The 25,202-nt window shown below is 35.5% G+C and overlaps 4 protein-coding genes and 1 long non-coding RNA gene across 10 annotated transcripts in view; 2 read left to right on the forward strand and 3 right to left on the reverse strand.

The window, feature by feature from the left end:
• LOC145774829 (uncharacterized) overlaps nt 1–25,202 on the reverse strand; it is a 395,287-nt gene that overhangs the window by 365,791 nt on the left and 4,294 nt on the right. The gene's annotated exons all lie outside the window — the stretch shown is intronic.
• The window catches only part of LOC145786235 (uncharacterized), a 370,479-nt gene that overhangs the window by 200,959 nt on the left and 144,318 nt on the right, over nt 1–25,202 (reverse strand). Inside the window, exons 2-4 of the mRNA XM_082598227.1 lie at nt 23,731–23,835; nt 23,028–23,132; nt 22,123–22,221 (exon numbers count right to left, since the gene is read on the reverse strand). Coding sequence (XP_082454353.1) covers nt 22,123–22,221; nt 23,028–23,132; nt 23,731–23,835 — 309 coding nt within the window. The remainder of the gene's footprint in view (nt 1–22,122; nt 22,222–23,027; nt 23,133–23,730; nt 23,836–25,202) is intronic.
• Nucleotides 1–25,202, forward strand: part of LOC145766021 (ATP-citrate synthase-like) — a 363,348-nt gene that overhangs the window by 108,093 nt on the left and 230,053 nt on the right. The gene's annotated exons all lie outside the window — the stretch shown is intronic.
• Nucleotides 1–25,202, reverse strand: part of LOC145788470 (uncharacterized) — a 181,011-nt gene that overhangs the window by 37,853 nt on the left and 117,956 nt on the right. The window lies entirely within an intron of this gene.
• Nucleotides 2,944–8,697, forward strand: LOC145768381 (uncharacterized). The gene is made up of 5 exons (XR_014288932.1): nt 2,944–3,036; nt 5,298–5,515; nt 5,954–6,015; nt 6,480–6,625; nt 8,403–8,697. It is a non-coding gene; the product is annotated as an uncharacterized LOC145768381 (long non-coding RNA).

The raw sequence follows: 25,202 nt of genomic DNA on the forward strand, positions 1-25,202 counted from the left end.
ATTTCTGACTATCACAGCGAAAACAATACACGTCAACATAGCAAGGATCTAGAAAAGTTCTTCAAAAGCGCCTTCGTAGAGAGTTTCCATAGTTAATGGATTGCTGTAGGCTATACCTTGCACAGTCCAGGTCCAACAATAAGCTTTCTTCACAATAGTCATGATACGGTATGCATCAGGCAGATTAAGGTTGTTGATTTCATTGCGCAATATGTCGGTGTAATACTGTAATACCCCACTTTTTGAAGAGAATTTCCCTGTCATAGGCGAATTTCACCTTCCAAATCTTCATTCAACTGCAAATACAAATGAATTCAGTAATGCACCATTTTCATCAAGTGCCAGCATACCAGTAATGTACGTAATGCATATGTGTAAAATAAGTTACGTTCAATTGCTATATATAGTATGCAAAAAATGGCACCCAAGGAAGAACGTTCATTACCGGTACCTCAAAGTGTAAATATAGCTACGGAATTATTGAATTAATGTACTTCTAAAGTAGCACCATCGTAATGGTGTATATATAATTGCATATTATGCTTTTGAAAGCTAACTTTTTCAACACGAAGGTAACCCTGAAGCAGGTAAGTATTTCATTGGCTAGATTTCCAAATTTCATACCATATTGATAATATTATTATTACTATTTATTTGCATCAGAACAATAAGTCCATATTAATTATGTACCATACATGCAAAAAGACATAAACAAAAAAATACAAGAATAAGCTGCAAATGACATATTTGAAATAAGACGATTTGATAAGAGCGTCAGAATTGTAGCAGAGCATTTATGAATAGAAGTCTTAAAGAGACTTACTGTAGTTAGTAAGATATATGAATAGTATTTTGCATGTAAACAAGTGTAGTTCAACATACCTTATGAAAACATATTGTAAGTTCTTGTTCAGTGTTCACTCCTGTCTTAAAAAGACTCCAAACATTGTGACAACATTTTAATGACTTTTTAAAACAAAATAATAAAAAACCTTTCTGTACCCTATTGCTGCATTGTAAAAAATATATATATACTGTATTTATGAATGTACCGGTAATCAATATCTTTTAAAAATTCTTCAGAATAAATGCCTGTACTGCTGTACATATACATTTATAAACTTTGAATAGACAAAAGTACTGTTTAATCTTGAGTCTAGGTCAATTTCCATTGGCAACAAGTGCCTTCCTTTAAACTAACCAGTGCCTAATATTTCTGGCAGAAAAGTTTAGCAACTAACCAGCCTTTCAACAACCTATGTTTTGGTCTTCTGCTGAAGAAGTCAAAATTCAATTCCTTAATAATTTGAAAACTAACATCATCTTTTAACTATGCTAACCTAAGCCTAAGAAAAGTAGAACAAACGAAATTTACTAGATAAATACTGTAACTAACATGCTAAACATTCCACATTAGTTAAAAACAAGTCTGCAACCACAATATCTTGCACAATTTCACCATTGATAGTAGACAATATGCCTGTATTTGCATACCTTTGCTGCTTTGCTTTCATAATAAACCCTCGGACCACTAGGGGCGCTGTTTCACGAGCGACGACAACTGCCTTTTTCGTTAGCCTTCCAGACTAGTAATATAGAGACTGTGTTTTAACAGCGTAGCTAGATAATTTATTTTTAAATATTGATCCTGAGATTCATTTTATTCAAGTCCCTGGATTTCAAGCTGTTTCAGTAAAGCATTATTTCAACCGTTTCAATAAAAATAGCTACGAACGCCACTGCACACAACAACAAAAATTAGTCTCAATTACAATTACTGTAGTCTACGTAAAAATGTGTAATTAATTACTTTCAACTTTACAGCTTCGGTAGAGAGTTTGTCTTGTTATTGTGTATTTTATTCAGATGTAGTTAAGTTGTATGTATACTATTCCTGAAGAGGACATCTTGTGATGTCGAAAACGTTCGATATTTAATTGTTGCGTAGTTTTGTAAATATAATAATCTTTAAATATGTTAAACTTGATAACGTTGCTCGGCTTCGTATGCCTATGGTTCAACTTTTAACTTTGATTCAAATTTTACCTGAACCACTGAGGACAGAAGAAAAAAAGCAAATCGAAGTCAAACCTTCCCCGATTCATGGGGCAGCCACTTTTTAAGTGCAGTTATATGCTAATAAACACTGTAAAAAAATCTTGTAAAAATTCCTGCGCATTGCTGGTGAAAGTTTTACAATTCGGATTGTAGCACCACTTTACCGTAACTGCACAGTAAAAAACTTCAATTTTCCTTTTTTCTCTCGTTTTTTCTCTCGCCTTTGCAGGAATTGCAAGAAAAAAGCACTTTCGATACGCATGGTTGCTCTTAGGATGCTTCGGCACATCACGCTTCTCTGAATCGTCCAATGAGGTGATTCCAAAGTAGCAACAGAAAACAGCGCGAATTTGGACATCCGGGAACTTACGCTAGGGTTTGTTCTTGTTGTTGTACAGACTACAGACACAGTGTCAGTACAGTTTCGCAAAGTTTTTGTAACCTGTTGCCACCAGCAGAGTCGAAAGAGTGAGGATATTACAGCGGCGAGATGTATTTCTACATCAACAACACTGTGGTAAGCTTATTTCGCCCAGTGAAGATTATTGTGACCAGCAGTTTTCAAGAATTTTTATTTGTTAAGCACTTGTACATATAAAACAGTTTCAAAAGGGAAGTTGATTATAGCTCAACCAGGAGACAGCGAAATAATGGTAGAATAAGCCAGTAAAATAGAATTAAACAAAATATTCTATTGAAGAATAAGCATGCAACATAAGTAGTACCCTGGTTGCTATTAACAGGAATACCGCAGTCAAACGAAGTTTCAGAGTAGAGGTAGTGTCAGAGTTTTCAAACTTTCTGTTTTCATCCAATTTTCTTGTAACATGTTTTACTCTGCTTGAATAGGCTTTATATTTAAGTCAAAATCAAACAAGAGATGATTTGTAGCTGTGTTAACACTGCGCCGATGTGTGGTTTGTGCCACTTATAAATATACTTGGCAGAATTTCACATTACATAGTTGCAATGGTTACGGTAAGTCTTCAAGTATTGTTGTTAATTGTAGCTCATTATAATGTGTCCATTGAAATGTGCTCTACCTATATGTGGACTACATTTTCATAATTCAGCAGATTTAGTGAAGAAGCACCTGAAATTCCAGCGTCTGTTCATATTTAGTGAAGTGTCTGTTGTAATATCTAGGTTTTTCCAGTTAATGCTATAGAGTCATTCCATTATAATTCAACAAATGGTGAACACCACCATCTCTTAGATTTTCTTCATTTTTACATATTTGGTCCATATTTTAGAATAATATTCATATCTGTTGGAATTTTTTTGATACCTCGTGTCGTTTTCAAGTTATCGCAATTTAAAATTTGACATTTTTGCCACTAATGCGCCATTGTGCGTGGGAATATTTTGGGAAAATGCTCTAAAGTCACCATTTCTTGTCCAATTATGATGAACGAAGTGTCTATTCCCATGTTCTCATGGGTGAGGAATTCAATTATGCTATTAAAATAGCAAAAAAACAATCGCTTGATATGAAAATCCTCATGTTATTTTTTAAAAGTTCCTCAAACTTTAAGGCCCCCCCCACTCCCCCATGATTGCATAAATTTTTTTCTGATTGGCTCCATTTTGTAAAGTGATTGTTCAGTTACCAAGAAATGAAAAATCTTTCACTGAACTTTTCTCTAAGTGCTTTTATCACATTAACTGTTAGCATACCCATTGCAAGCTAATAATTATATTTAAGCTATTGTGAAGTTAGGGATAACAATTATGACTTCAGAGCCATTATGACTTCACAAAAACATAAAAATGATGTGGTTTACCTTAATTTAAAATAAGTAATATCACACCACATCAGAAAAATCAATTTATTAAAATATAGAGCTTTTGCTACACAAGTCTGGCTTCTTCAGTATAATCATATTCAAATAGAATTATATTTGAATATTTTCAATCTTATTCAAATAGAATTATATTTGAATATTTTCAATAGTTTATATTCGAATAAGATTATTTATACTGCAGAAGCCACACTTGTGTGGCAAAAGCTCTATATTTTAATAAATTGATTTTTCTGATTTGGTGTGATATTGTTTATTTTAAATTGAGGTTAACCATATCATTTTTATGTCTTTGTGAAGTCATATTGGCTCTGAAGTCATAATTGTTATCCCAAACTTCACAATAGCTTAAATATAATTATTAGCTTGCAATGGGTATGCCAACAGTTAATGTGATAAAAGCACTTAGAGAAAAGTTCAGTGAAAGATTTTTCATTTCTTGGTAACTAAACCATCACTTTACAAAATGGAGCCAATCAGAAAAAAATTTATGCAATCATGGGGGAGTGGGGGGGCCTTAAAGTTTGAGGAACTTTTAAGAAATAACATGAAGATTTTTATATCAAGCAATTGTTTTTTTGATATTTTAATAGCAGAATTGAATTTCCCACCCATGAGAACATGGGAATAGACACTTTGTTCATCATAATTGGACAAGAAATGGTGACTTTACAGCATTTTCCCAAAATATTCCCACGCACAATGGCGCCACTAGTGGCAAAAATGTCAAATTTTAAATTGCGATAACTTGAAAACGACACGAGGTATCAAAAAAATTCCAACAGTTATGAATATTATTCTAAATTATGTACCAAATATGTAAAAACAAAGAAAATCTAAGATATGGTGGTGTAAAATTTTTTCAAAATTTGTTGAATTATAATGAAATGACTCTATAATGTGCTCGTTGAAGTGCTCTATGCAGATTGTGGACTAGAGTTCAACAATTCTGAGAGTCTTTTCAAACATCTGAAGTTTCATCTGCGGTGTAACTTTGAAAAATATTCCAGAATGGATACCGGTACTGTTGATGAAAGCGTGAGAGAAAACTGCTCCACAAATGTTGATTGTTGAATCAAGGAATATGCATCATTTTATCAGTTTTTTCTATACAAACAACACGTGCCAAGCAGCACTGCGGGTGATATTGTCACTCAGGAAAAATAAACACGTTACAAGTAATGCATTCAAATAATTTGTTAAAAAAGTTACTTCTGCAAGCAAAAGTAGAACCCGGTACAATTGAAGACATCCTGCACCAGTTTGCAGCTGTTAATATATTTGAGAAAATCCATAACAATGGACCTCTTTGATCTAATAATAAGTACGGTCATTTTTGGATTCAGCACATCATTTCGCTTATAGAAGAACTCGGCTCTCTAAAATTTTCAGATTTGCCCTATCCTACTTTTACATGATTTGTGTAGTGTTTTGCAGGAACCTAGTTTGAAAACTGATTGGTAATGGAAGCAATTGAACAAAACCAACAACAACTTTACCCGATTTATCTCCGGAAGTTCTTGGTGTGTTGCTTGACATGCTAAAGCAGGTTGGTGTTCAGTCGGTGGCTGATCTTACATTTGTTGAAAATGATGACCTGAAAGATGTGCTACTTCCAATACAAGCCCAAAAGGTGCTAAAAGCTTGAAAACGAAGTAAGTTGTTCTGTAATCACAAGCACTGGTTCACAATAGTTTGATGTGGAAAGTTTGTGTAATTTTTTGGTATATGCTATATGATATGGTATTTTAAACTTTTTAGGTGTGTGAGGTTACTAAAAAATGAAAGATGACACAAACACAAACATCAGATTCAAAATCAGCACCCCAAAATTAGCCAAGGGATTCATTTTCAACCTATGTGGTACAACATTTGGTTGCTAAAGTTTATTTGCCAGACTGCACGCTGCACAGTTACTGTAGCTTTGCATCCTTGAGGCAGCATTGATCTGTAGTTTTCCTTTGGACAGAAGCAGTGCGAGGCATTGAACTGGATGCTCTACCATGATAAAATTTTACCTGTTCCTTTCCGATTACGCATTGTGTTGCTTTTAGGCTGTTTTCACTAGAAACAATATAAATTTGTAATTGCAGGAAGATGTTCCAATGGAGAACATTGGAAGCAGCTCCACCGACTCAATTTCTTGTTATCAAAGGTAAACCTATTTGTGCATTTCACTGCAACATGTCATTGTTATCGGGTTAATCCAAACAGATTTTACCTAGGAATGATCCGGTTGAGTGCTGTCTTCAGAAGCTGTCTAAGTGGGCACACTGTACAATTGTAGGCTACATACATAATTATACAAAGCCAAATGTTCACCAATTATGCTTGTAAGAGCTGCTACATAGTGTAATGGTTCAAACGTCGGCTTTGAACGTGGAAGTACATAACTGGTTCATTTCCTTGGTCGGGTTATGCGTCTAATGAACGGACAAAATATTAAATGGAGATCAGAAAAAACGCTGTTGTGCCCAGGAGTGCTTTGCTCTGCATCAGTGGTCCCATGTAACGTGACTGCCGCTGGATTATTGCTATGTTTCCCAAAACAAAGCTTAGTTAAGTAATCGTTTGTGGGCTTGGTTCTTACCGTTTTACCTAGAGTATATAATTCTGCAGGTGCATCAATTCGTCGTTGTGGAAAAAGAAGTGGTTTGGAAGTGTGAAGATGTCCTTAACGGATTCGTCTATCTATTCTGCTGCTATTATGTTTTCAACATTCAATACGATGACAAAATTGCGGTTACACTGGAATTTTTTCAAAGGTAAGAGCAAATGTATTGTGTTTATGAACACACTACGCAACCGGTTCGTCTTCCAGACAGACTTGTTAGTTGCCTGCGGATCTTTTACATGCATGCTTTGCGCCAGGACGTGTTGATGCTTTTCTTTACCATCTCGACATTCGATCAATAGTCGATTGTGCACCTCTGCCCGAAGTTAATCTCGATGCTTCGTATAATTGCTGGTATTTTCTTACCATGCGTGGGATTGCTCATTGCTGGAGTGGTAATGGTAATCTCGCAGTTCTAGACTTTAGATTTACTTTGATGTAGGGGAGAGTGGGGCTAGTCGGAAAGATTTTTTTTTAAATTGAAATTTAAAACAATTGGTGCATAACCTGACAACGTGAAGACGCTTAAATTATCATCTATAGTGTCCTCTATCATACAACCAAAAATAAGTATTGAGTCAATTCAGCTTTTAATGAAAATTTAAAATAAACAAACATACAATTGATTTTTCAACTAACCCCATGCCTGGGGTTAGTTGAAAAACGTCAGTTTAATGCCCACTAATGAACTGGATACCCTTTTTTCAACCAACAAACATTTACATGGGGTTGTAAGCAAATATGTTTACCTGCTTTAAAATCAAAATGCAATGAATTCTACACCTAATCATCGTAAAACCATTTTTTAATAAACGCATTGTTAAAACTTGTGATGCCGTATATATAACCCTTTCCAAGTTATTCAAATTAAAATTTTACAATGTATGTCTGCAACAAATACATCGGAGCTTATACTACTTATTATCATACCACGACGATAATTATACTCGTATCGTACTACATAGTCATACCGTTATCAAACCACTTTCCAACTAACCCCACCCACTATTTTCCAACTAGCCCCATTAGCATACGACAAACTATTTTCCCAAAATATTCAAGCATGGCGAATTGGACTAAAATTTGTTTATATTTTAGTGTTGCTGAATACCTACAGATGACACACACCAAAAAACTTCTGCCTATCTTTAACGATATCGACGCATAAGATGTTTTTTAATACGCCAAAAATTTTACTTTGAAAGTAAGAAAATAGAAAATTGTCAGCCAAATGGGTATGCCTTGACTCAACAAATCGAAACTAACATGGATTATGTGTTTTTATAAACTACTTCACATGTTGGCAGTAAATATTTAAAAAAGTTATCGAGAGTTAAAAAAATGATCATTTTTCAACTAACCCCGCCTTCCAACTAACCCCACTCTCCCCTAAACGTCGTTCTATGGTTTCAGATTATTTTTTGTTAGATTTCAATAAAACAAACAAACTAAATGCCAGGCATCTAGTTTGTCACCAAACCAGCTATCGTGGTCGCTTAAGACCAGATGCTGTTTGTCCATAATCAAGGACTGCGCTCGACGAAAAGCTATTATACTGTACACAGGTTGCCGTGTGTGGTTCGAATTATATACAGTAAAGCATTGTTTCATTATAGTTAGCTTTTCATTGGCTTTCTTGATTGCGAGCAAACAGCAGTCGATTACAGTATGTGCACTATGCTGCATGAAAGCTAACAGCGGCAGTGCTTCTGCCTACCTTACATTAACAAAATAAAACTGGTAAGGGTAGTTTAAAACTCACAACCCGATGAATTCGAATCCTAGCATTTTATTACTGAGCTAGTACATATGAAAGCTTCAACTGTTCCTCCAGACCGCCTGTTGTTTGAAGTGGTAATGTGCATTCTGACATTTTAGGTTCAGATTGTTTAAAATATTATTTGGCTCAGAGGTTTGTGTCTTTTTAGATATTTTGCCCGCATGGATGAGTTGGAGCCAAGACGAAAACACGTAGATGACAAGACGTACACTCTAAAATTGTGAGACTTTGCAAACTCATCAAAAGTTCTGAAGAAATGTGAACGGACGAAAAGTTCTGGAAAAACTCATTGTACAGTGTGCGAGTGTGGTCGAAAGTAGCACAGTACCCGTTCATATTGTGTACCTTTTAGTTTCCCTTTTGCTTTTCAAACCGCTAAACTAACTTCGATATCTCGTTAGAAAAATGCCGCTGCTTCCGACTCATCGGGACTTCGCTTTTCATTGCTTTTTGTGTCCGCGCTGAAATAAGCTTTTGAAACGAAAACTATCCACCTTGTACATTATAAAACGTATGTATTTTGCGTCTGCATCTGTGAACTGCTTGTTCTTTGTTTTTGCGTTCTTTTCAGGGTTTGTAATACAGTATACTACAAGATTTCCGACCTGCATATTTTTTGTTATGGCTTGTGACGACAATTCAAGGCGCCTTTCTAAACTATTGATTTTACTAACTTTGTTAGTAGAATTACTAAAGCGCATAGTAAAATTGTTGCATAGCTGTGCATAGTGAAAATTATAGCTCAGTGATAGAAACTATTGCTAAAAGAAAAGTAAATTCTACTATGTGTAGCTAGTAAAAATCACCAAGGTCAACAGTAATTATTGCAAGATAGATGTAAATTCTACCATAAATTGAGAGTAAAAAATGCTAAGATTAATCGTAAGTATTGCTGGAGAAACGTAAATTCTACCATCCTTAGCGAGTAAAAATTGCCAAAATAAACTGTAAATATTACAACAAAACTGTAAATTCTACCATGCACTGAGTGGAAAAACTACCAAACTCTACTGTAAATTTTACAAACTTTGTTAGTAAGAATTACTAAAGTGCATAGTAAAATTGTTGCATGGCTATGCGTAGTAAAAATTTTTTACAGTGAAGGTATCGAGTTGAATTTGGTTGATGTCTAAACGAGACTTGGATTGGAGCCGACATTAGCAAAACAGAAGAGAGTGCTAAAACATTGCTTCACTGTTATCTAGATGATCTGAAGGACTCACTGCCAGAAGAGATGATTATTATGACTTGTCAAGTGTCACAAAGCTTTCCCAGTAGAATGAATCTTAGTATGCAGTTTTGACTCTGAGTAGCGGTTCTATACTGTATAATTTGGAACTGGTAGGCTTCCAATGAGATTCTTGTGGCCTAGATAGAAACACGTCAAAAACACACTATCGTATATCCAAAGAATACTCGATGTTTTTCAAGTTTCCGTGCCTTTTGAAAAGGTCAAGCACCATAAAATCATCTCTGGCAGGATCTTAACGTACCATCTGGATCTCCTTGTCAACGCTACTCACTATTAGTGAGATGGTTGACAAATATTTATTAACTTGTGATAAGTTAGACCTTTGTAGAAAAATCTGTTTGAGTTACTTCAATTTGAAAATTTCGTGCTGCCTGAAAAAAAGAAGTACTGTTGCTTGAATGTGAACTAGAGATCACGATTTTCCACTTTATTTTGTAAGGTGCAGCTTACTTGTTATGCTCTTATGCTTACCGTGCTTATATCTACACTAATATTTGCTGCTAGAGCCTTTGTTTCCTAACATGGCTGATTTGATTCACTTGGCATTTTTCATTTTTTGATTATTTTTAACCTGAAATTTAAACACTTTTATAAACAAAACTACTTAAAAAAACAACGATGCAATATTGGTTTTCAGTTGCCTGAATATAGGCCACCTCAAAATTGATAAAACATCCTTAGCATAGAAAATTGTGTTGACTGAGTAAAAACATTTACTTACTTGCAGCAACTTCTCGAGTTTTTTTATACATCTCTGAAAGAAATACTTTCCGTTTTTGCAATTTTTCATCTGAAAAGAATTACACCCCTCATGAAAACTTATTCATTTTTTTTCACGTCCTATTTACGTTATTTATCACTGCTCGAGTGAACCAACTCAGTGACCGAATGGTTTTGCCTTCTGCTCTAATACTGGTAGATCTCATTTCAGTTCTGTTCGGGATTAAGCAGTTCGGGTCAAACCAGAGACTTTAAAGACGATAGCGATTGTTCTTTTTTGGCATGACGCAGTGAGAATAAGTCGGGTAATAATGTGATGACATTGTAAACTTGATATAAAATTAAAAATGAGCCCTGCCGCTAAAAGACTAAAAGCCCTGCCGCTAAAAGAAAGCGACAGTAAATAAAACTACCCAGATAGCAAATCAACATTTTTTTATGTTTGCAGACGTTACGTAAAAAAAAGGTTGATTTACTGTCTATAGGCATAACATTATTTTTACTGGTGGAGTGCGCGCGTGCAGCACAGCAAATAGGTTACACAAGCGCACACTCGCTGATTGACATCGCAGGAGCCAGTCTTGACATTTCCCGCAGGCGAATTTTTTCCCCACAAACTTTCTGTTACTTTGCATAGAGTTTGTATGAATACCATGTGAATGCAAACATTTTTCGTTGGCGTGTTTGGTTCAGTGTTTTCATCTTCTGCCTTATGTTCGTGAGGATATCGGTTTGACGCTCATCGAAGTCAATTTTTTTTTCTTTAGATTAATTTTTGCGGTGCGCAAAAGCTTTTCAAAAAAAGTACGGTTAGGTTTAATGGCTTAGGGTTAATTGTTATTGTAATTTAGAGTTAAGGTTAATTGTTAATTAATTCAGAAATAACTTACTTTTGGAGTGACCAGAATCAATTACTTTTCTCAACTTTTTTAAACTTGACTAGACTAGGTGTGTCTCCAGGCTACGTTTTTTTCAAGTTCAATATTTAGACTTGGACCTGCAGGGCGAAAATCGGCTGCTGACTTTGAAAACTGCGCGAAAAAAATGAATCGGTAAAAACAGTGACGCGCGCCGCGCGGTAGCCAGTTATGGCTTACAGAAATATGTAAATGAGACAAAAATTTCGTGGAAAAAAAAATTCGCTTCCCGCAGAACTGTTTGCTTTTTTGGCTGACTTTTTAGATCAAAATTTTGAGAGTAGCTGACAATTACCCTCAAAGAATGAACAATCACATTCTTCACCGTAACTCAATTGGAGGTTATCATTTCATATAAATTATAATATTTCGGTTCTTCTCAAATTAGATTTAAAATATTTCGCAAAAAGTAAAAAGCAAATTAAACTTTATTTTTGAACGCCTATGCGTTCATGCGTGACATTTGCAGTCTCAGCTGAAGGAACATCGTGTAAATCGACATTTCGGTGCTTGAGTTAATGTCATTGTGTGCTTTCAAGATAGAAAAAAAATAACAATTTTAGGCGATTCTTCACAGTTCACAAATTGCAACTTTACGGCAACGTCAGGAAAATTTATAATCTTAAATTTTTGACTTTGCAAGAAAAGCACGAGATTTTGGTTAAAAGTAGTATCAGTTTGAACAGGCTTCAGATGAAATCTACGTTTGCTTTTAAAACATTGAAACGGAAGTTTTGAGAGAACCGAAAGTTAAACAAGTAACATTAGCCAACATACGCCTTTTGCTAATTAATATAATATTGTTAATTTAATCTATTGAAGTCAATATATAATCTAACAGTACGGCAGTCATTGGTGCGATATAGTGACTTGGTTCACTAACACTTTAACCGTATTAAGACTGGGGTTGGGCATAATGTGCCCACCCCAATTTCAAACGAATGTATTTTAATGGGCATACGTGCTAATAAGCTGAAATTTCTTGACTTTTCCTAAATATTACTTGGCTAAAGGTATTTAAAGTTTCGTGGCTATACCTGATTCGGTTTGGGAGATATTCTACTGTTTTTAGCATGCACCTTGAAATATTTCATTGATTTGCTCCTGGAGTGAGAGCAGATTGCGCTTGGTTGGTTTTTATTTATAAAAAGAGTGACAGATCATCGATCGTTTATTCAAAGGCGCCAAGCCGCCAAGCCGAGTCGCCTAATGAGTTTGTCGCGCGTGTAATTTGATTAGTTGTGAAGAAAACACTGCATGATGATTTGCGTCTGGTGTAAATTGCATACAGTTACTTCTGTCTTGTGACTGAAACAAAACCATTTATTTTACGCAACGGATATATTCTTCTTGGAATAACCTACTTTAAAGTTTGGTTGCCTTGTCTATCAGATTTTAGTCTTTAGACGCCCCTCTAATGTGAAATTGGCGAAATGAACAGATATCGACGGAAAAAACAACAATATGTTGATGAAATGTATTTTGAAAATGAAGTCGCATATGTATATGAAGGAATTTCGAACTAGATAAGTTGTCTAATACAAGTCAAATGCATCACTTTACTAATTGGGGAATGATATATAATGCTATGAATGATATATCTCCAACCTCGTACAAGCCTGATGGCAGCAAGTGCCATGTTTTCATTGATTCAATATCATCAGCTGTTGAATCGATTTAATAATCGACAAGTTTGCGATGAGAAAATGCTTGCACACGATCGCCTATACTATAGGATTCTTATATCGAATCAACGTTAGACGAGTTTGATTTATCGTAAAATTGGCTGCCTCCAATGACTGCACAAGTGGACATCGCTTATTGTTATGTTTCAATAGATAAGTGTTAGAACAGCACATTGCTGTTTCAGCTTTGAATTATTATCATCATGGTTGAACCGATGTAAAATGACGTAACTCGTGGGTATAGAATGCGAAAAGTCTTCTCATTTCACTTGCATTTGATCGTATTTTCCTGTTTTCAAATCCCACCGTTGTTACGCAGATCTAACGTCAAACGACGTAAAATCGTTGTAAAAACGTTGCTGCGATTGAAACAAACAGAAATAAAACCATTTCCATGTGCTTGTTCTCCGCTGACCAATCGGCCATTTTCACGTCGATTCAACAACTAAAGACGTTGAGTAGACGCACAACTGGTCAATTTTTCTCTGTAGGTTTGTTGACGTATTTCAACTGCTCTTCTACTTATTGTTCTTACATCCTGTTGTTTACGTTATAATCAGGCAGTAAGTTAACGATAATGGCATAATTTATTAACCCATCATTCAGTTCTACGAATGATATTTGTAGTTGTAAAACACCAAAGATAGAAGTGTTTGCTTTGAAATTACTTCGATTTTCGAAACTGTGCCCATTCAACGTTGCAAATCAACAAAATAGTAAATAAAGCACAGTACGCCATAACTCTAGCCTTGCATACAAGATGTAGGCTACACGCATAGCCTAGCCTACTATTTCAGCCGTCATCACGCATAATCAAATACTTGTTTACAACACGGTAGTCCAGTAAATACAAACATAATAACTTTTACATGTGAATCTTCACTAAAATATTATTGAAGCAGAAACGCTATTTACTGCACAATACGCGTATTGCAATGAGAAATACTTAATCATATGATGATATTTTATAATGTAAACTGCATTGAATCCGCGTTTATTGAAGGCTATTTACATTCACCGTTGCTTTTCAGCTAGAAAATCGCCAATTTTACGCCCAATCTGTGTGAATGTGAATTATTTCCAGCTTGAGTGCCACGCATGTGAAAAGAATATTAGAGACTTGTCGAGAGATCAAATTTCGCTATTTCGTGTGTCGTTTATACACGACATAGTTTGCAGGTTCTAATATTGTACGTCGATATCGACGAGAGAAAATGATGAAACAACAGCTACACAAAAAGTTACGCACGTATTTACAGGGAGAAACCACAAACAAAATCGTTTGTTAGTACCAGTACGACGTACCAAAAACAGTATTTATAAATTGCTGAAAAAAATATGCATTTGAATGATTATTACGTCTTACAATTGTTAGCTGTGTAAGCATATATTTTTTACGGCTTGTAGCCAAATCTGCATACATCTCTAGCAACACTTGTTTCCGATCTTCGCATCTTTCCAAACAAACTGAAGTCAAATAAACAATTTTCACGTCTAAGCACTGTGGTCAAACGTTGAGTCGATATAATAATGTCGCACTTTTGCCGGTTGGATAATTACGGAATAAATAGATTCTCGGCAGTTGATGAGCCGTTGTGGTTGTTAGTGTGAGAGACAGAGCGCAAAGTGTGATTACCGTGGGAATACCGTGACATCATTATCTCAAGCAGAGCAAGCTTTGTTTCTTTATTATAATTTACATATAACTTTGGCGATTTGACTCCTGTCTAATAAATCTATCATAGCTATAGATATACACATGATTCGAAGACACGTTTGAATTTTTTGGAAAGTCAGATAAATTTTCTTTCAATTGGTAAAATATCTAACTGACAGCATGCATATCAAAGGCGTAATAAACGTTCAAAAACCGTGGGCACTTTATGCCCACCCCCAACTCAGGGAATCCCTTGAGAGCCCAGTCTGAAAACGGTTAACACCAATATTAATCTTCATTTTTATTGCGTGACACTCTTGATAGCAAAATCCGTTTTTTTATATTGTTTCAACGTTTGCAGACGGTAAATTAATATGAAAACCGTTGTCTGTTGATTGGTTTCACTTTGTTTGAATAACTGCCTTACTGTATATCAATGATAGCAAAATCCGCTTTTTATATTGTTTCAACGTTTGCAGACGGTAAATTAAAACGAAAACCGTTGTCTGTTGGTTGGTTTCACTTTGTTTGAATAACTGTTATATCAATGAGATCAAAATAAAATCTTGTCAGTGGATGTCACGCTGTTAATCGCATGGTACTGGAACAGCGACTGCATTGCGTGAGTCTCCACATTATTAGTTTCCACTGCAGAGTTAACCACCATTAAATTGAGACAATGTTTAACCCTTTATCCTGTGACGTATTTTGGCCAGTTGACTTGCGGACGGGGGGGTCGGTTCGACACTATCACTTTGAGCTCGTGTAACTCAAAAACTACGCAAGATAGATCAATCAAATTTTCACATGGTGTAGATAATTTATCTGACAACATAACATCTAAACTCTTTTGCAATTTGTTCAACAGCGCAACTTGAAAAATCAAATAATTTGATGGTTGGTCATATTTTTTTATTTGACTTAAGAAATTGCTTCGTAATTAACTTATAATTGAGTGTGACGGGTTAATTCCATTGTGTAGATTTTAATCTCTTTCGCGAAGACGTCGTCCACGCTTCAATGAAATCGTAATTGGCGTCCGACTCTCGTTTGCTTGTTGTTTTGCCGGAGGCATTGTAAAAAAAATTTGCTTTATTTCAACATTTGCAGAGAATGAGACAAAATCACCACAAAAAAACTATTTCAAGTTCTTTTTGAGTCGCATGTTTATAGTCTACATTTTTTCAAACGTACTGTCATTACTTGATATTGGAACTAAATCAAGCAAATTTTTTTTCACATTCACACTGTCGAATTTGGTTATGCATGATCAAGAAACACTTTGTATTTCACAGCACATCTTAGGAAGCTATTTATTCGTTTTTAACAATATTTCATCGTCTAAAGACGTTGAATCGATGTAAGAAGTGTCTGATTTGCTGCCTGGGTAGCGGTTGAATACAGAAAAGTAAGGTAGCCTGTGGTGTCACGTGGTATTTGAACAACAACCTATCCAAAGGTAGTGACTTGCTTCGATAGGAGCTTGTTCCATTTTAGGCCATCATGCACTCCAAAAACAAAGAGCGTCTAAAACTCCTTACTGATAAACTATGTCACGATGCATTCCAAAGTGAAATGTTTCAATACTTACCAACAATGATCACTTTGAATGAAACAATTTTGCAAACAGTTGTGACAAAATGTAGTGATAATAATCGTTTAGTCAAATCGTGTTGGTAGGCTATAGAACAGGTCGTTTGCCAAATGGAACTCCCATTCTGCGTGACAAACTCAAAGTCGTGGCATAACGATACGAAAAATAGAAAAAAAATATTTTTCAGGCCGAGTGCTATTGTCGTAAAAAAACAAAAAATCACTAAAGTGTTGACTTTTTCCTTGGGTAAAATTGAAGGTTATTGATATTTTAAAAATGCACGTTTGTGTCAATATGATTGAAGTGTTTTTTTTTCATGTTGTTAACTAGATTTGCAAAATAACGTTTTCTACATTTTTTTTCTGATTTGTTGGACATGCATTTTGTGTCAAGTTATTTATTACGCATTAGAAGATTTCTTTCTGTTCAAATTTTGAAATAGCATTTTAGATGCAGTTTGCGGTTGATGGCGTTACTGCAAAAACCATCTTTTGTAATTGACACACATCCAAAAACAAAAGACGCATAAACTACTGCTGGCTGATAGACCACGTCACAATACATCATAATGATGTTTTTCCGCACCGAAGACCCAGAAAACCAATTTTGTCGTATATTAGATTAGACGTCTGCAGACGTTGAACCAATGACAAAAAGTGATTTGCTGATTTGAAACAAAGTGATTGCTGTTTCCAATGTGCAAACATTTTGATAAAAAGTAATCAAGTTTTGGCCACAGCATTTTGGTCCATTTAGGCTACTATGGTCAATCAACTCACGTTGCAAATAACTTGTTTTGTGTAAAGTCTTGCTTGTGAAAAAATCGAAGTAAAAACGCAAAAATGAAGTAAGATATATTTACAAAGTATTATATTCTTGAATGAACCATAGTTTTAAAAAAATAGTTTGAACAGGTTTCATGTGATAGAAACTATAATTGATATCATCGCGAAGGATCAAATAGCTGCAAAAATCACTTCAAGCAATTCTTTGGGTTGATTTTCATTATGCAAACCAAGGTGAACCTCAATATACATATTTTTATGCCAAACGATAAAAATCGTTCTTTCTTTTTTTCAAGGACAAGGAAAACGATCCGTATAAAGTATAATTCAATTCAACATATTTCCCTTCTTTTGTCAGATATGCATTTTGTGTAACAATGCTTTAGAAAAATTGCTGAGTATGGCATAGCGTTTGAGATGCAGTCAGAGAATACAACTCTATGGTTGATGGCGTTATTACAAAAGCCAATCTTTTGTCACGGAAATGTATTCGAAAACAAAAAGGCACAAAAGCGCTGACTGATAGATTACGTTACGATACGTTACACAAACGAGGCATTGATTTCAGATTCTTTCAACCCAACAAACAACTTTGCTCCAAATGACACAAACGTCTAAATTTATGGAGAAAAAGATGTAGGCCTACACCGTTTTGTGAAAATAAGCTTTTGAAGACCAACATTTGAATGAAAAGTTTGAAATTATTGAGTTGGTCCTAATAGTGTTTCTGCTGAGATATATCAAAACTTTTCAATCCTCGTATAAAAAAATAATTTTGTAATCTCTCAAGCAACTGCAAAATTACCATTTAGGTAAAGATTCAGTGATGATACAATATGCACAATGCTTGTCAAAGCACAATAATTTAGCTGCGCGTGTTTTTCCACAAAAGCCAAGCAGTTTAGATAGTCTGTGTCAAGTTCTTTTCAATATCCATCAATCTCTCGTTTTCATAAAACATTTTCACAACATTCATGTGAATATAAGTGTACAGGTACATGGAAAAGTTTATTGGTGGGTCAAGAACGCACTCCTTGCTTTCCGACAAGAAATCAAGAAACTTACCGCATCAGTCTGTTTGTTTTATGAGATAAACAGAGTTTTGGCAATAACTTTCCTACTGCTTCTTGTTATAAGTTAGAAACAAAATGTATTCGCCATAGAAAACAACGTAAAATTACATTTTTTCAGTATAGATTATCGGATGCTCTCTGATAATTTCAAAGCAACTCAGATGTAATTAAAAGATTAATCAAAGCAACTCAAAACTCGAGTTTGCAAACAAAAGGCGAACTCATTACGGTTGAATGCTTCACAACAAAGCCAACTCATGAGATATCTGCGTCGCAGTTCCACGCACGGCGGCGCTCAGTAATCCTATTAATCCGTATAATTTGAAAACAAAAGGGCTAGCTAGTAGCTAGCTAAAATATCAGAGTATGTTATGAAAATCATGCCATATCTCTAAAACTATAGACAATAGCAACGTCATTTAAAGCGGAATAAATACTTGAATAATTTTTGGGAAAAGTCAAGAAATTTTAAAGCTGTGGATCGCGTAGTTCTTTAATGATATTGCTTTGAAAAGGAGCAAGTCCCCACCGACCCCCCCCCCCACAGGAAATAGGGTTAACAGGAAAAGATTCGAATAGCTATGAACACGGCACAGCATTTATTTCACGTTTTAATGAACATAATTTGTGCTTCTAACAATACTTTGACTTTATTTGAGGTTTAAATCATTTCCTTGACAAAAATATTTTTAACTATTCAAGAATAAAAACTATATGTTTTCCGCAATAATCGAATGATTTCTGTTTTAATTTTTTCACTCATTGTTTCCATGAAAAATCTCCAAAAAAGAGCCAGTTTTTACTTTAAATTGGAAAGTAACGGCCAGCGAGAGTACGACTGAAAAAATATAGCGCCTACCTGTTACCGCTACATTGACAAAAAGTAGCGCCGCTACTGCGGTCGCTACTCCAAAAAAATGTAGTATCACTACAAAAGTAGCGCGCTACTGCCCACCTCTGTATACAACGTTGTCAAGGTCTTAATTTGACGTACAAAGTAAAATACATTTTACCAGGTGAAGATATTCGGGTTTGCTGGGGAGGTGGTTGGAGTGTTGACACATCGGATTCTTCAGAAGGTGACTGGATAGTTGCTGACCTTAAAGAACCTATAAAAGTACAAACATGTTTGCAATATGCGCCTCAATTTAGGATAGCAGGTTTTTAAAGAAGAACGCTTCATCTAATTCCAATGGATTAACTGTGAGTATAGTCCCAGGTTAAGTATGCACATAACCAATCACGTAATGTTGAGTTTTCAGTAGTGAATGTTAGCGTTTCAAATGTTTAAACTAGGAATTAATCAATATTGCCCTTTTAAAATAGTTTTGCGGCCTGCAACCGCTGGATCAAAGTTTCAATTAAAAGCCACAAATTTCCAAAACTAACAATTTGAATTTGTTTCAGAAGTAACCTGCAAAATTATTTTCTGCATTGTTTGTAAAATGAAGAAAGGGCTTTTAAACAGTCACGTGCTTGTCTAGCTCAGATATCAACAAATATGTTCCTTGAAAGCTCAACAAGAGCAACAAGGTTATGAGAGCCTTGAAAGGAAGCTATAGTTAATTTGGTTGTGCTTGCGTCATGTGATCTTTTAACACTTTACCACACGTCAGTAATAAGTCTGCTAACAAATCACTGTTATCTGTATGGTTGAGTCACCAATCATGGCGTATAATAAAGGTCTAGCTAAACAGTTAGATTATTTATTAGTCAGTTTACAATCTATGCGCATTTGCTTTGGCCTTGCAAACTCCTTGACTACGCCTACTACGACATAGGCCTATACGACATGCCATGAAATAAAATAGACATTAAAAGAAACAGCCATTTTCATCAATTGTGAATGTGTAAAAAATACATTTTGCTTAAATAAAAATTGCTAAGCATGCAAAGTAAACTTGAAATCTGGCTTAAAACCCTGTATGCAGTGTCCATGACCAATTGGATGTTTGTATGTTTGCAGACATATACGGCAATTGATTGAAATTATAATGAAGGCTAAAAACTATAAAACAGCCATTCAAGGTTTCAGATTGTTTCAACTGACGTCATTTGGTTCAGCATTGGTTTCAGCTGTCAGCTCCAACAAATGTTGTTATTAAAATGCATTTGCAGCTGTTTCAATGAAAATAAAGGAGTCTGATCGATGGATGATTTCAACCATAATAATAACAAAAAATTATCCCCCCCCTCCCCGCCGGATAAGTTAAGTCCGCCGTGGGACTAATATCAGCTGTTTAGACGCATATCAAACGATTTGATGCGGATACATAGAATTTCAACAATAATCCTTCACAACATTTCGGGGGGGGGGCCCGGGCCCCCTGGGCCCCCCCATAAATCCGCTATGTTGAGTAGTAGAGGCCTAGAGGGTATTTGGTAGTAGTAGGGTATTTAGTAGACTGACATCAGTAGCTATTGATTGTTACGTCAGTATCACACTTTCATTCAGACGAAGCAACTATTTCCATTTGTGAGTTACTGAACAGACAAGATGGTTGGTTTAAATCTTTATCCTTGGACCGAAAAAGCTTCTGATAGCTTATTTCTAGAACTTTTGCATACTTGTAGAGGCTTTGAACCACTGACGCCTAGCCGGTTACTGAGGCTGACAGAGTCAGGTTTCCGCTTGTTGAAGTCTTGTCTGTAAATTCTTAATGGTGCCGTTAATGGTACCAAAAGGTGCCGTTAAATAGGGAACAATCTTCAAATGTGTTGTTCAAGCGCACACTCCGAGAGCCGAACCAGTGTCGTTTGATCGTGAGGTTTCTTTGTGTACACAGTCAGGCGCTTAACTAACTGAGCAAAAGGGGTGGGCTTGACTTATTGTAAATGCAGAAGCGAAGACTAATATTGTTCTGTAGCTAGGCTTCGTGTAATTAAGTTGTCTTTGAATTGGTATCATTTTGTTTTATCAAGGACAATCACAGCCAACAAGGTTAGAAAAAGTATAATAAACGTTCAAATAAGAATCCTTTCATTTTCAAATTATTATTTTGGGTGGGGAAAATTTTTCTAAAGCTCTCCTGTGGTAGTAATGACTTCAAAAAAGAAAGAAAATGAAGATGTTTTGTTTGTTTATTTTATTTAGTGTTGTCGAATGGCAACACTGGGAAAAAAGGATCGCCCAAACGTAAACGTGAAGACCGGTGGTACATGTAGATAGGGTAAGTTTATTGAGAAAGTGATCATGGTTCATCTGTGTCTAGAATATAAATGTACTTGAGCATTACTGGCTTACTTAAAGGGGTATTAAAGGAAAAACTTGACTTGGCGATTTTCCACGTTCTTTGTGTTTAACATGCTACCATAAAACGATTTTCAATAAAGTTTTGCCCCATTGCGGTCTGACCGCCATTGTGCGCGTGCTTTTGTCAGAGCTTTCAAAACGAGATTGGACCTGAGCAACGAAGCGTGCGACTGTACAAGTGTACAGTCTACGTCATAAAGGCTAGCAATCAACCGATCACGCAATAATTGTTACTGCGGGCGATTTGACTGTAGGCTATGTATGTATGTACATCAAAACAGCACATTTCAACATCAAAACAGCAGACAGTTTGCTCAAAACATCAGATGTGGTAACGTGGCTTTTGTTATTGCTGGATTTTATTACGTATTCTCGAGCTGTGTTTGCACGTTTTGGTCATTTTGAAAAAAATGAAAATAAATGAAACACTGGACTTTGGGCCTTGCCAGCGCCATTGAAAACAAATTTTTTTTCGGTAATTGTTTTTGAAATGTATTCTTGAATGTTCAGTTTGCTCATTGTAATGCTTAATTCCGGTTTGAAATTTTCCTTTAGTATGCCTTTAAATGTTGTTGAATACTGAAAAGTTTGGGTGTTCATCAGGACAATTATCGTTTCTAGCACTAGTTGCAACGTTTATCTGATGAAATTGAAAGTGAAATTAACAACAAACAAGATGGTTTGTTGCTTCACCGATGTTCACACATCATTGGCCAATTTTCTAAAATATTGTCTGTTTTATTTTTTCTTGCCTTCAATCGCACTGCAGTATATAACCTGGTGAAATTTTATTTTGTATGTTATTCGCTCTGAGGATGCGCATTGTCATGGTGCGCGAAACGTCAGTGAAGCAATAAGCCATCTTGTTTGTTGTTGCTCTTACTTTCAATTTCATCAGACGGTTAAATGTTATTAGCAGAATATATTCTTACTTGATAGAGGTTGCAATGACGGTGTTTGCTGGAAAGATGTTTCTGGTAAAGTGAATTCAGTTGAAGGTTGTTGTTGGTTGATTTCAGGACTCGAAGAAGCTGAAAGAAATAAACATAAGAACTTATCAAGAGCACAGATTGTCACTAAGTGACATGCACTGTGGCAGCCAGACACTCAATGGCACGCCTGACAAGACACATCTGATTGTGGACAGGAAGACTTTCTTCTTCAAATTTTTATTTAGTTGATTTAATATGATTTTTCAACCATTGGCATAACCTGGATATGAAAACAACAACCATGGTCACTATTATCACTTGATAATAATTGGGCAATCTGTTAAGCTATCATCATTTGTTCATCAATAAAAGACAACATTCAATAATAAACAATTCATAAATAACAGAAGTTTGCTTCAATGGCAGTGTAACAAATCCTCGAAGAACCAACAAGAACAAGCAACGATGGTTCAAGTATCGACATGTGCAATTGGGCGACACAATTCCAACACAGCTGGTCATTGAAGGTCACCTGGTGGCTGGAATGATTCGTGGCCAACAGAATTTTTCAAGAAGCAGTCTCTGTGTCTAGTGGCACTTGTGCAAAACTTTTAGGATTAACATAAAAAAACTATTAAAAAACTTAAAGAAACACACTAGTTTTCTCAGTATGAGATTTCTACAACCAATCAACGATTAGTGTTTAGGTAAAATTCCTTCTCAACCGTGACGAAATAGCTCAATGCAGCTGTGTGGCCAAAACAACAACAAAAACAAATAAACAACAAAAATAAGGTTGGCGTCCGCTATACGTCCAACCAGTTGGGCGAAAACTTTACTTTTATACAAAGTAACACTTTCTTATTTCAAGCATAAATTTAAAGTGGTCCAGTAGATATTCCTACTTGAAGCAATTTGTGAAGACATAGGTGGTGATTGAAATGGTGATTGCGTCATTGCTGACGTAGATGCATCTGAAGGAAATTGATTTTCTGCCAAACTCGATAGATCTGCAGAAAATGATCATAATTAGTTTATGAAGCTATATTATACTTATATAACTTACATATAACTATTTATCGGGCATGTCTAGCGCAAACGCGGAATTGAACACTCGGCAATGATTGGGCGATTTTCTGGTCAGAGACACCAGGGGCGTCCACGTTTGGAAATCTTCAAAAATCTTTCAACATGGACAAACCAAAATTTTGAAAACCTAATTAGAAGTATGGACAATCGATCGTTGTGGAGACTCACGGTAGCCGACGCCTTATTCAGGCATGGCCGATGATGATGATGATGATATAACTTATATACAGCTATATATACAACTTAGTTCAACAAGTTGCAGCTTCTGTAATTTATCATAATATTTATACAAGTGCGTATACCCGCACATAATCTTTGTACCATTCCAGCATCTTTTACACAATTTTAAACAGAATAAATAATTTAGTAGGTTAGTTTAAATGAGTTTAAGTTGGTACAGTGGTTCTTATCCTTTTGCCATTTTGGTTCCACCTTCAAATCACCAACCAGTTTTCCCACCCCCTCTTAAAATTGGTTATTAGAAGCATAAATACTAAGTGATCTATTAGATAGTCCTACTTGAAGCAATTTGTGAAGACAGAGGTGGTGATTGAAATGGTGATTGCGTCATTGCTGACGTAGATGCATCTGAAGGAAATTGATTTTCAGCTGAACTCGATAGATCTGCAGAAAATGATCATAATTAGCTTATGAAGCTATATATAACTTATATACAGCTATATACATCTTAGTTCAACAAGTTGCAGTTTCTGTAGTTTATCATAATATTTATACAATTGCGTATACCCTCACATCGTCTTTGACTCTTTGTACTATTTCATTATCTTGTACACAATTTTAAACAGAACAAATAATTTAGTAGATTAGTTTCAAAGAGTTTAAGTTGGTACAGTGGTTCTTATCCTTTTGCTATTTTAGTTTCACCTTCAAATCACCAACCAGTTCTCCCACCCCCTCTTAGAATTTGTTGAAAAGTAACAGTCGCCTACATTTCAGAATGCTTTTTGAAACCCAGTAACAAACATAGCTCCTTATGTCATTATGGAACCAGCCCTAACGATTCATCACACCAATTTTCAGAAAAATGGAAATTTTCAGAAGCTGTGAGGAAGCTGAAGGAATAGTTCAAATGACTCCAATTTTTTTTTCTTAGGTTAATTAGATAGATCTAAACAATATTGCATCTACCCAAACTAAAAATAATTTTTGAAAAATTGCGTTTTTGACCCCATTTTTCAATTTTTGAGCCCCATGAGGAGGCTGAAGACAATTTGTTACGAATCTCAAATTTTGTCATGCTTTTTTCTCACTCATTGGCACCATTTCCCCACTACCCGGAAAGAATTAAAAAAAAAAATTAAAAAACCAGCCACCCTATTGTCCAAGTATGGACAATCACGATCGCATTCGATTTCAATACAATAACAAAACTATTGTTTATAAAATATAACAAAAGGATAACAAATCATTGTTTATGAAACATAATTACCTTCATTCATCCATGGATCCAAGAGCAGTCCGGATAAGAATTGAACAACGACCGACCAGTGATCGACCAGCAGATTAGTTTGAACAAATGTTGCGAAATTATCTAACGGAATTTGATGGACCATGTACAAAGCGCTAAAAAACTCTTGAAAGGTTTGATGTGAAAAATATAATCGTTGGTTACCCTCGAAAAGGCCGCATTGCCTGTTTAAAGCAAATAATGCAACGACAATATCTTGCACATCTTTAGTTAAAAGATTCTCTTTTCGAAGATCTTCAGTTGTGATTACTACGGTTCCATTTGTTGTTGCATTGTACGCGATTCGTGACAGTTTAAGGACAATTTCATCTGTTAAAGCAATTGTGTGTTCTGATGTTTTGAGGCCTCCTAGCACTTTTTGAAATATTTGGGTCATTGTTGAAATATTTACAGCCTCGTGTGATGAACTAAGAGAAGCTCGTAAGTATAATTGTAACATCAAAGGATTGCGGCACATGGTTTCTAGATGAGGAGTTTCTACAGTTAACTTGTCAAAAATTTC

The sequence above is a fragment of the Aplidium turbinatum genome, chromosome 1 (genome assembly GCF_918807975.1).
Source record: "Aplidium turbinatum chromosome 1, kaAplTurb1.1, whole genome shotgun sequence".
NCBI classification, from domain to species: Eukaryota; Metazoa; Chordata; class Ascidiacea; order Aplousobranchia; family Polyclinidae; genus Aplidium; species Aplidium turbinatum.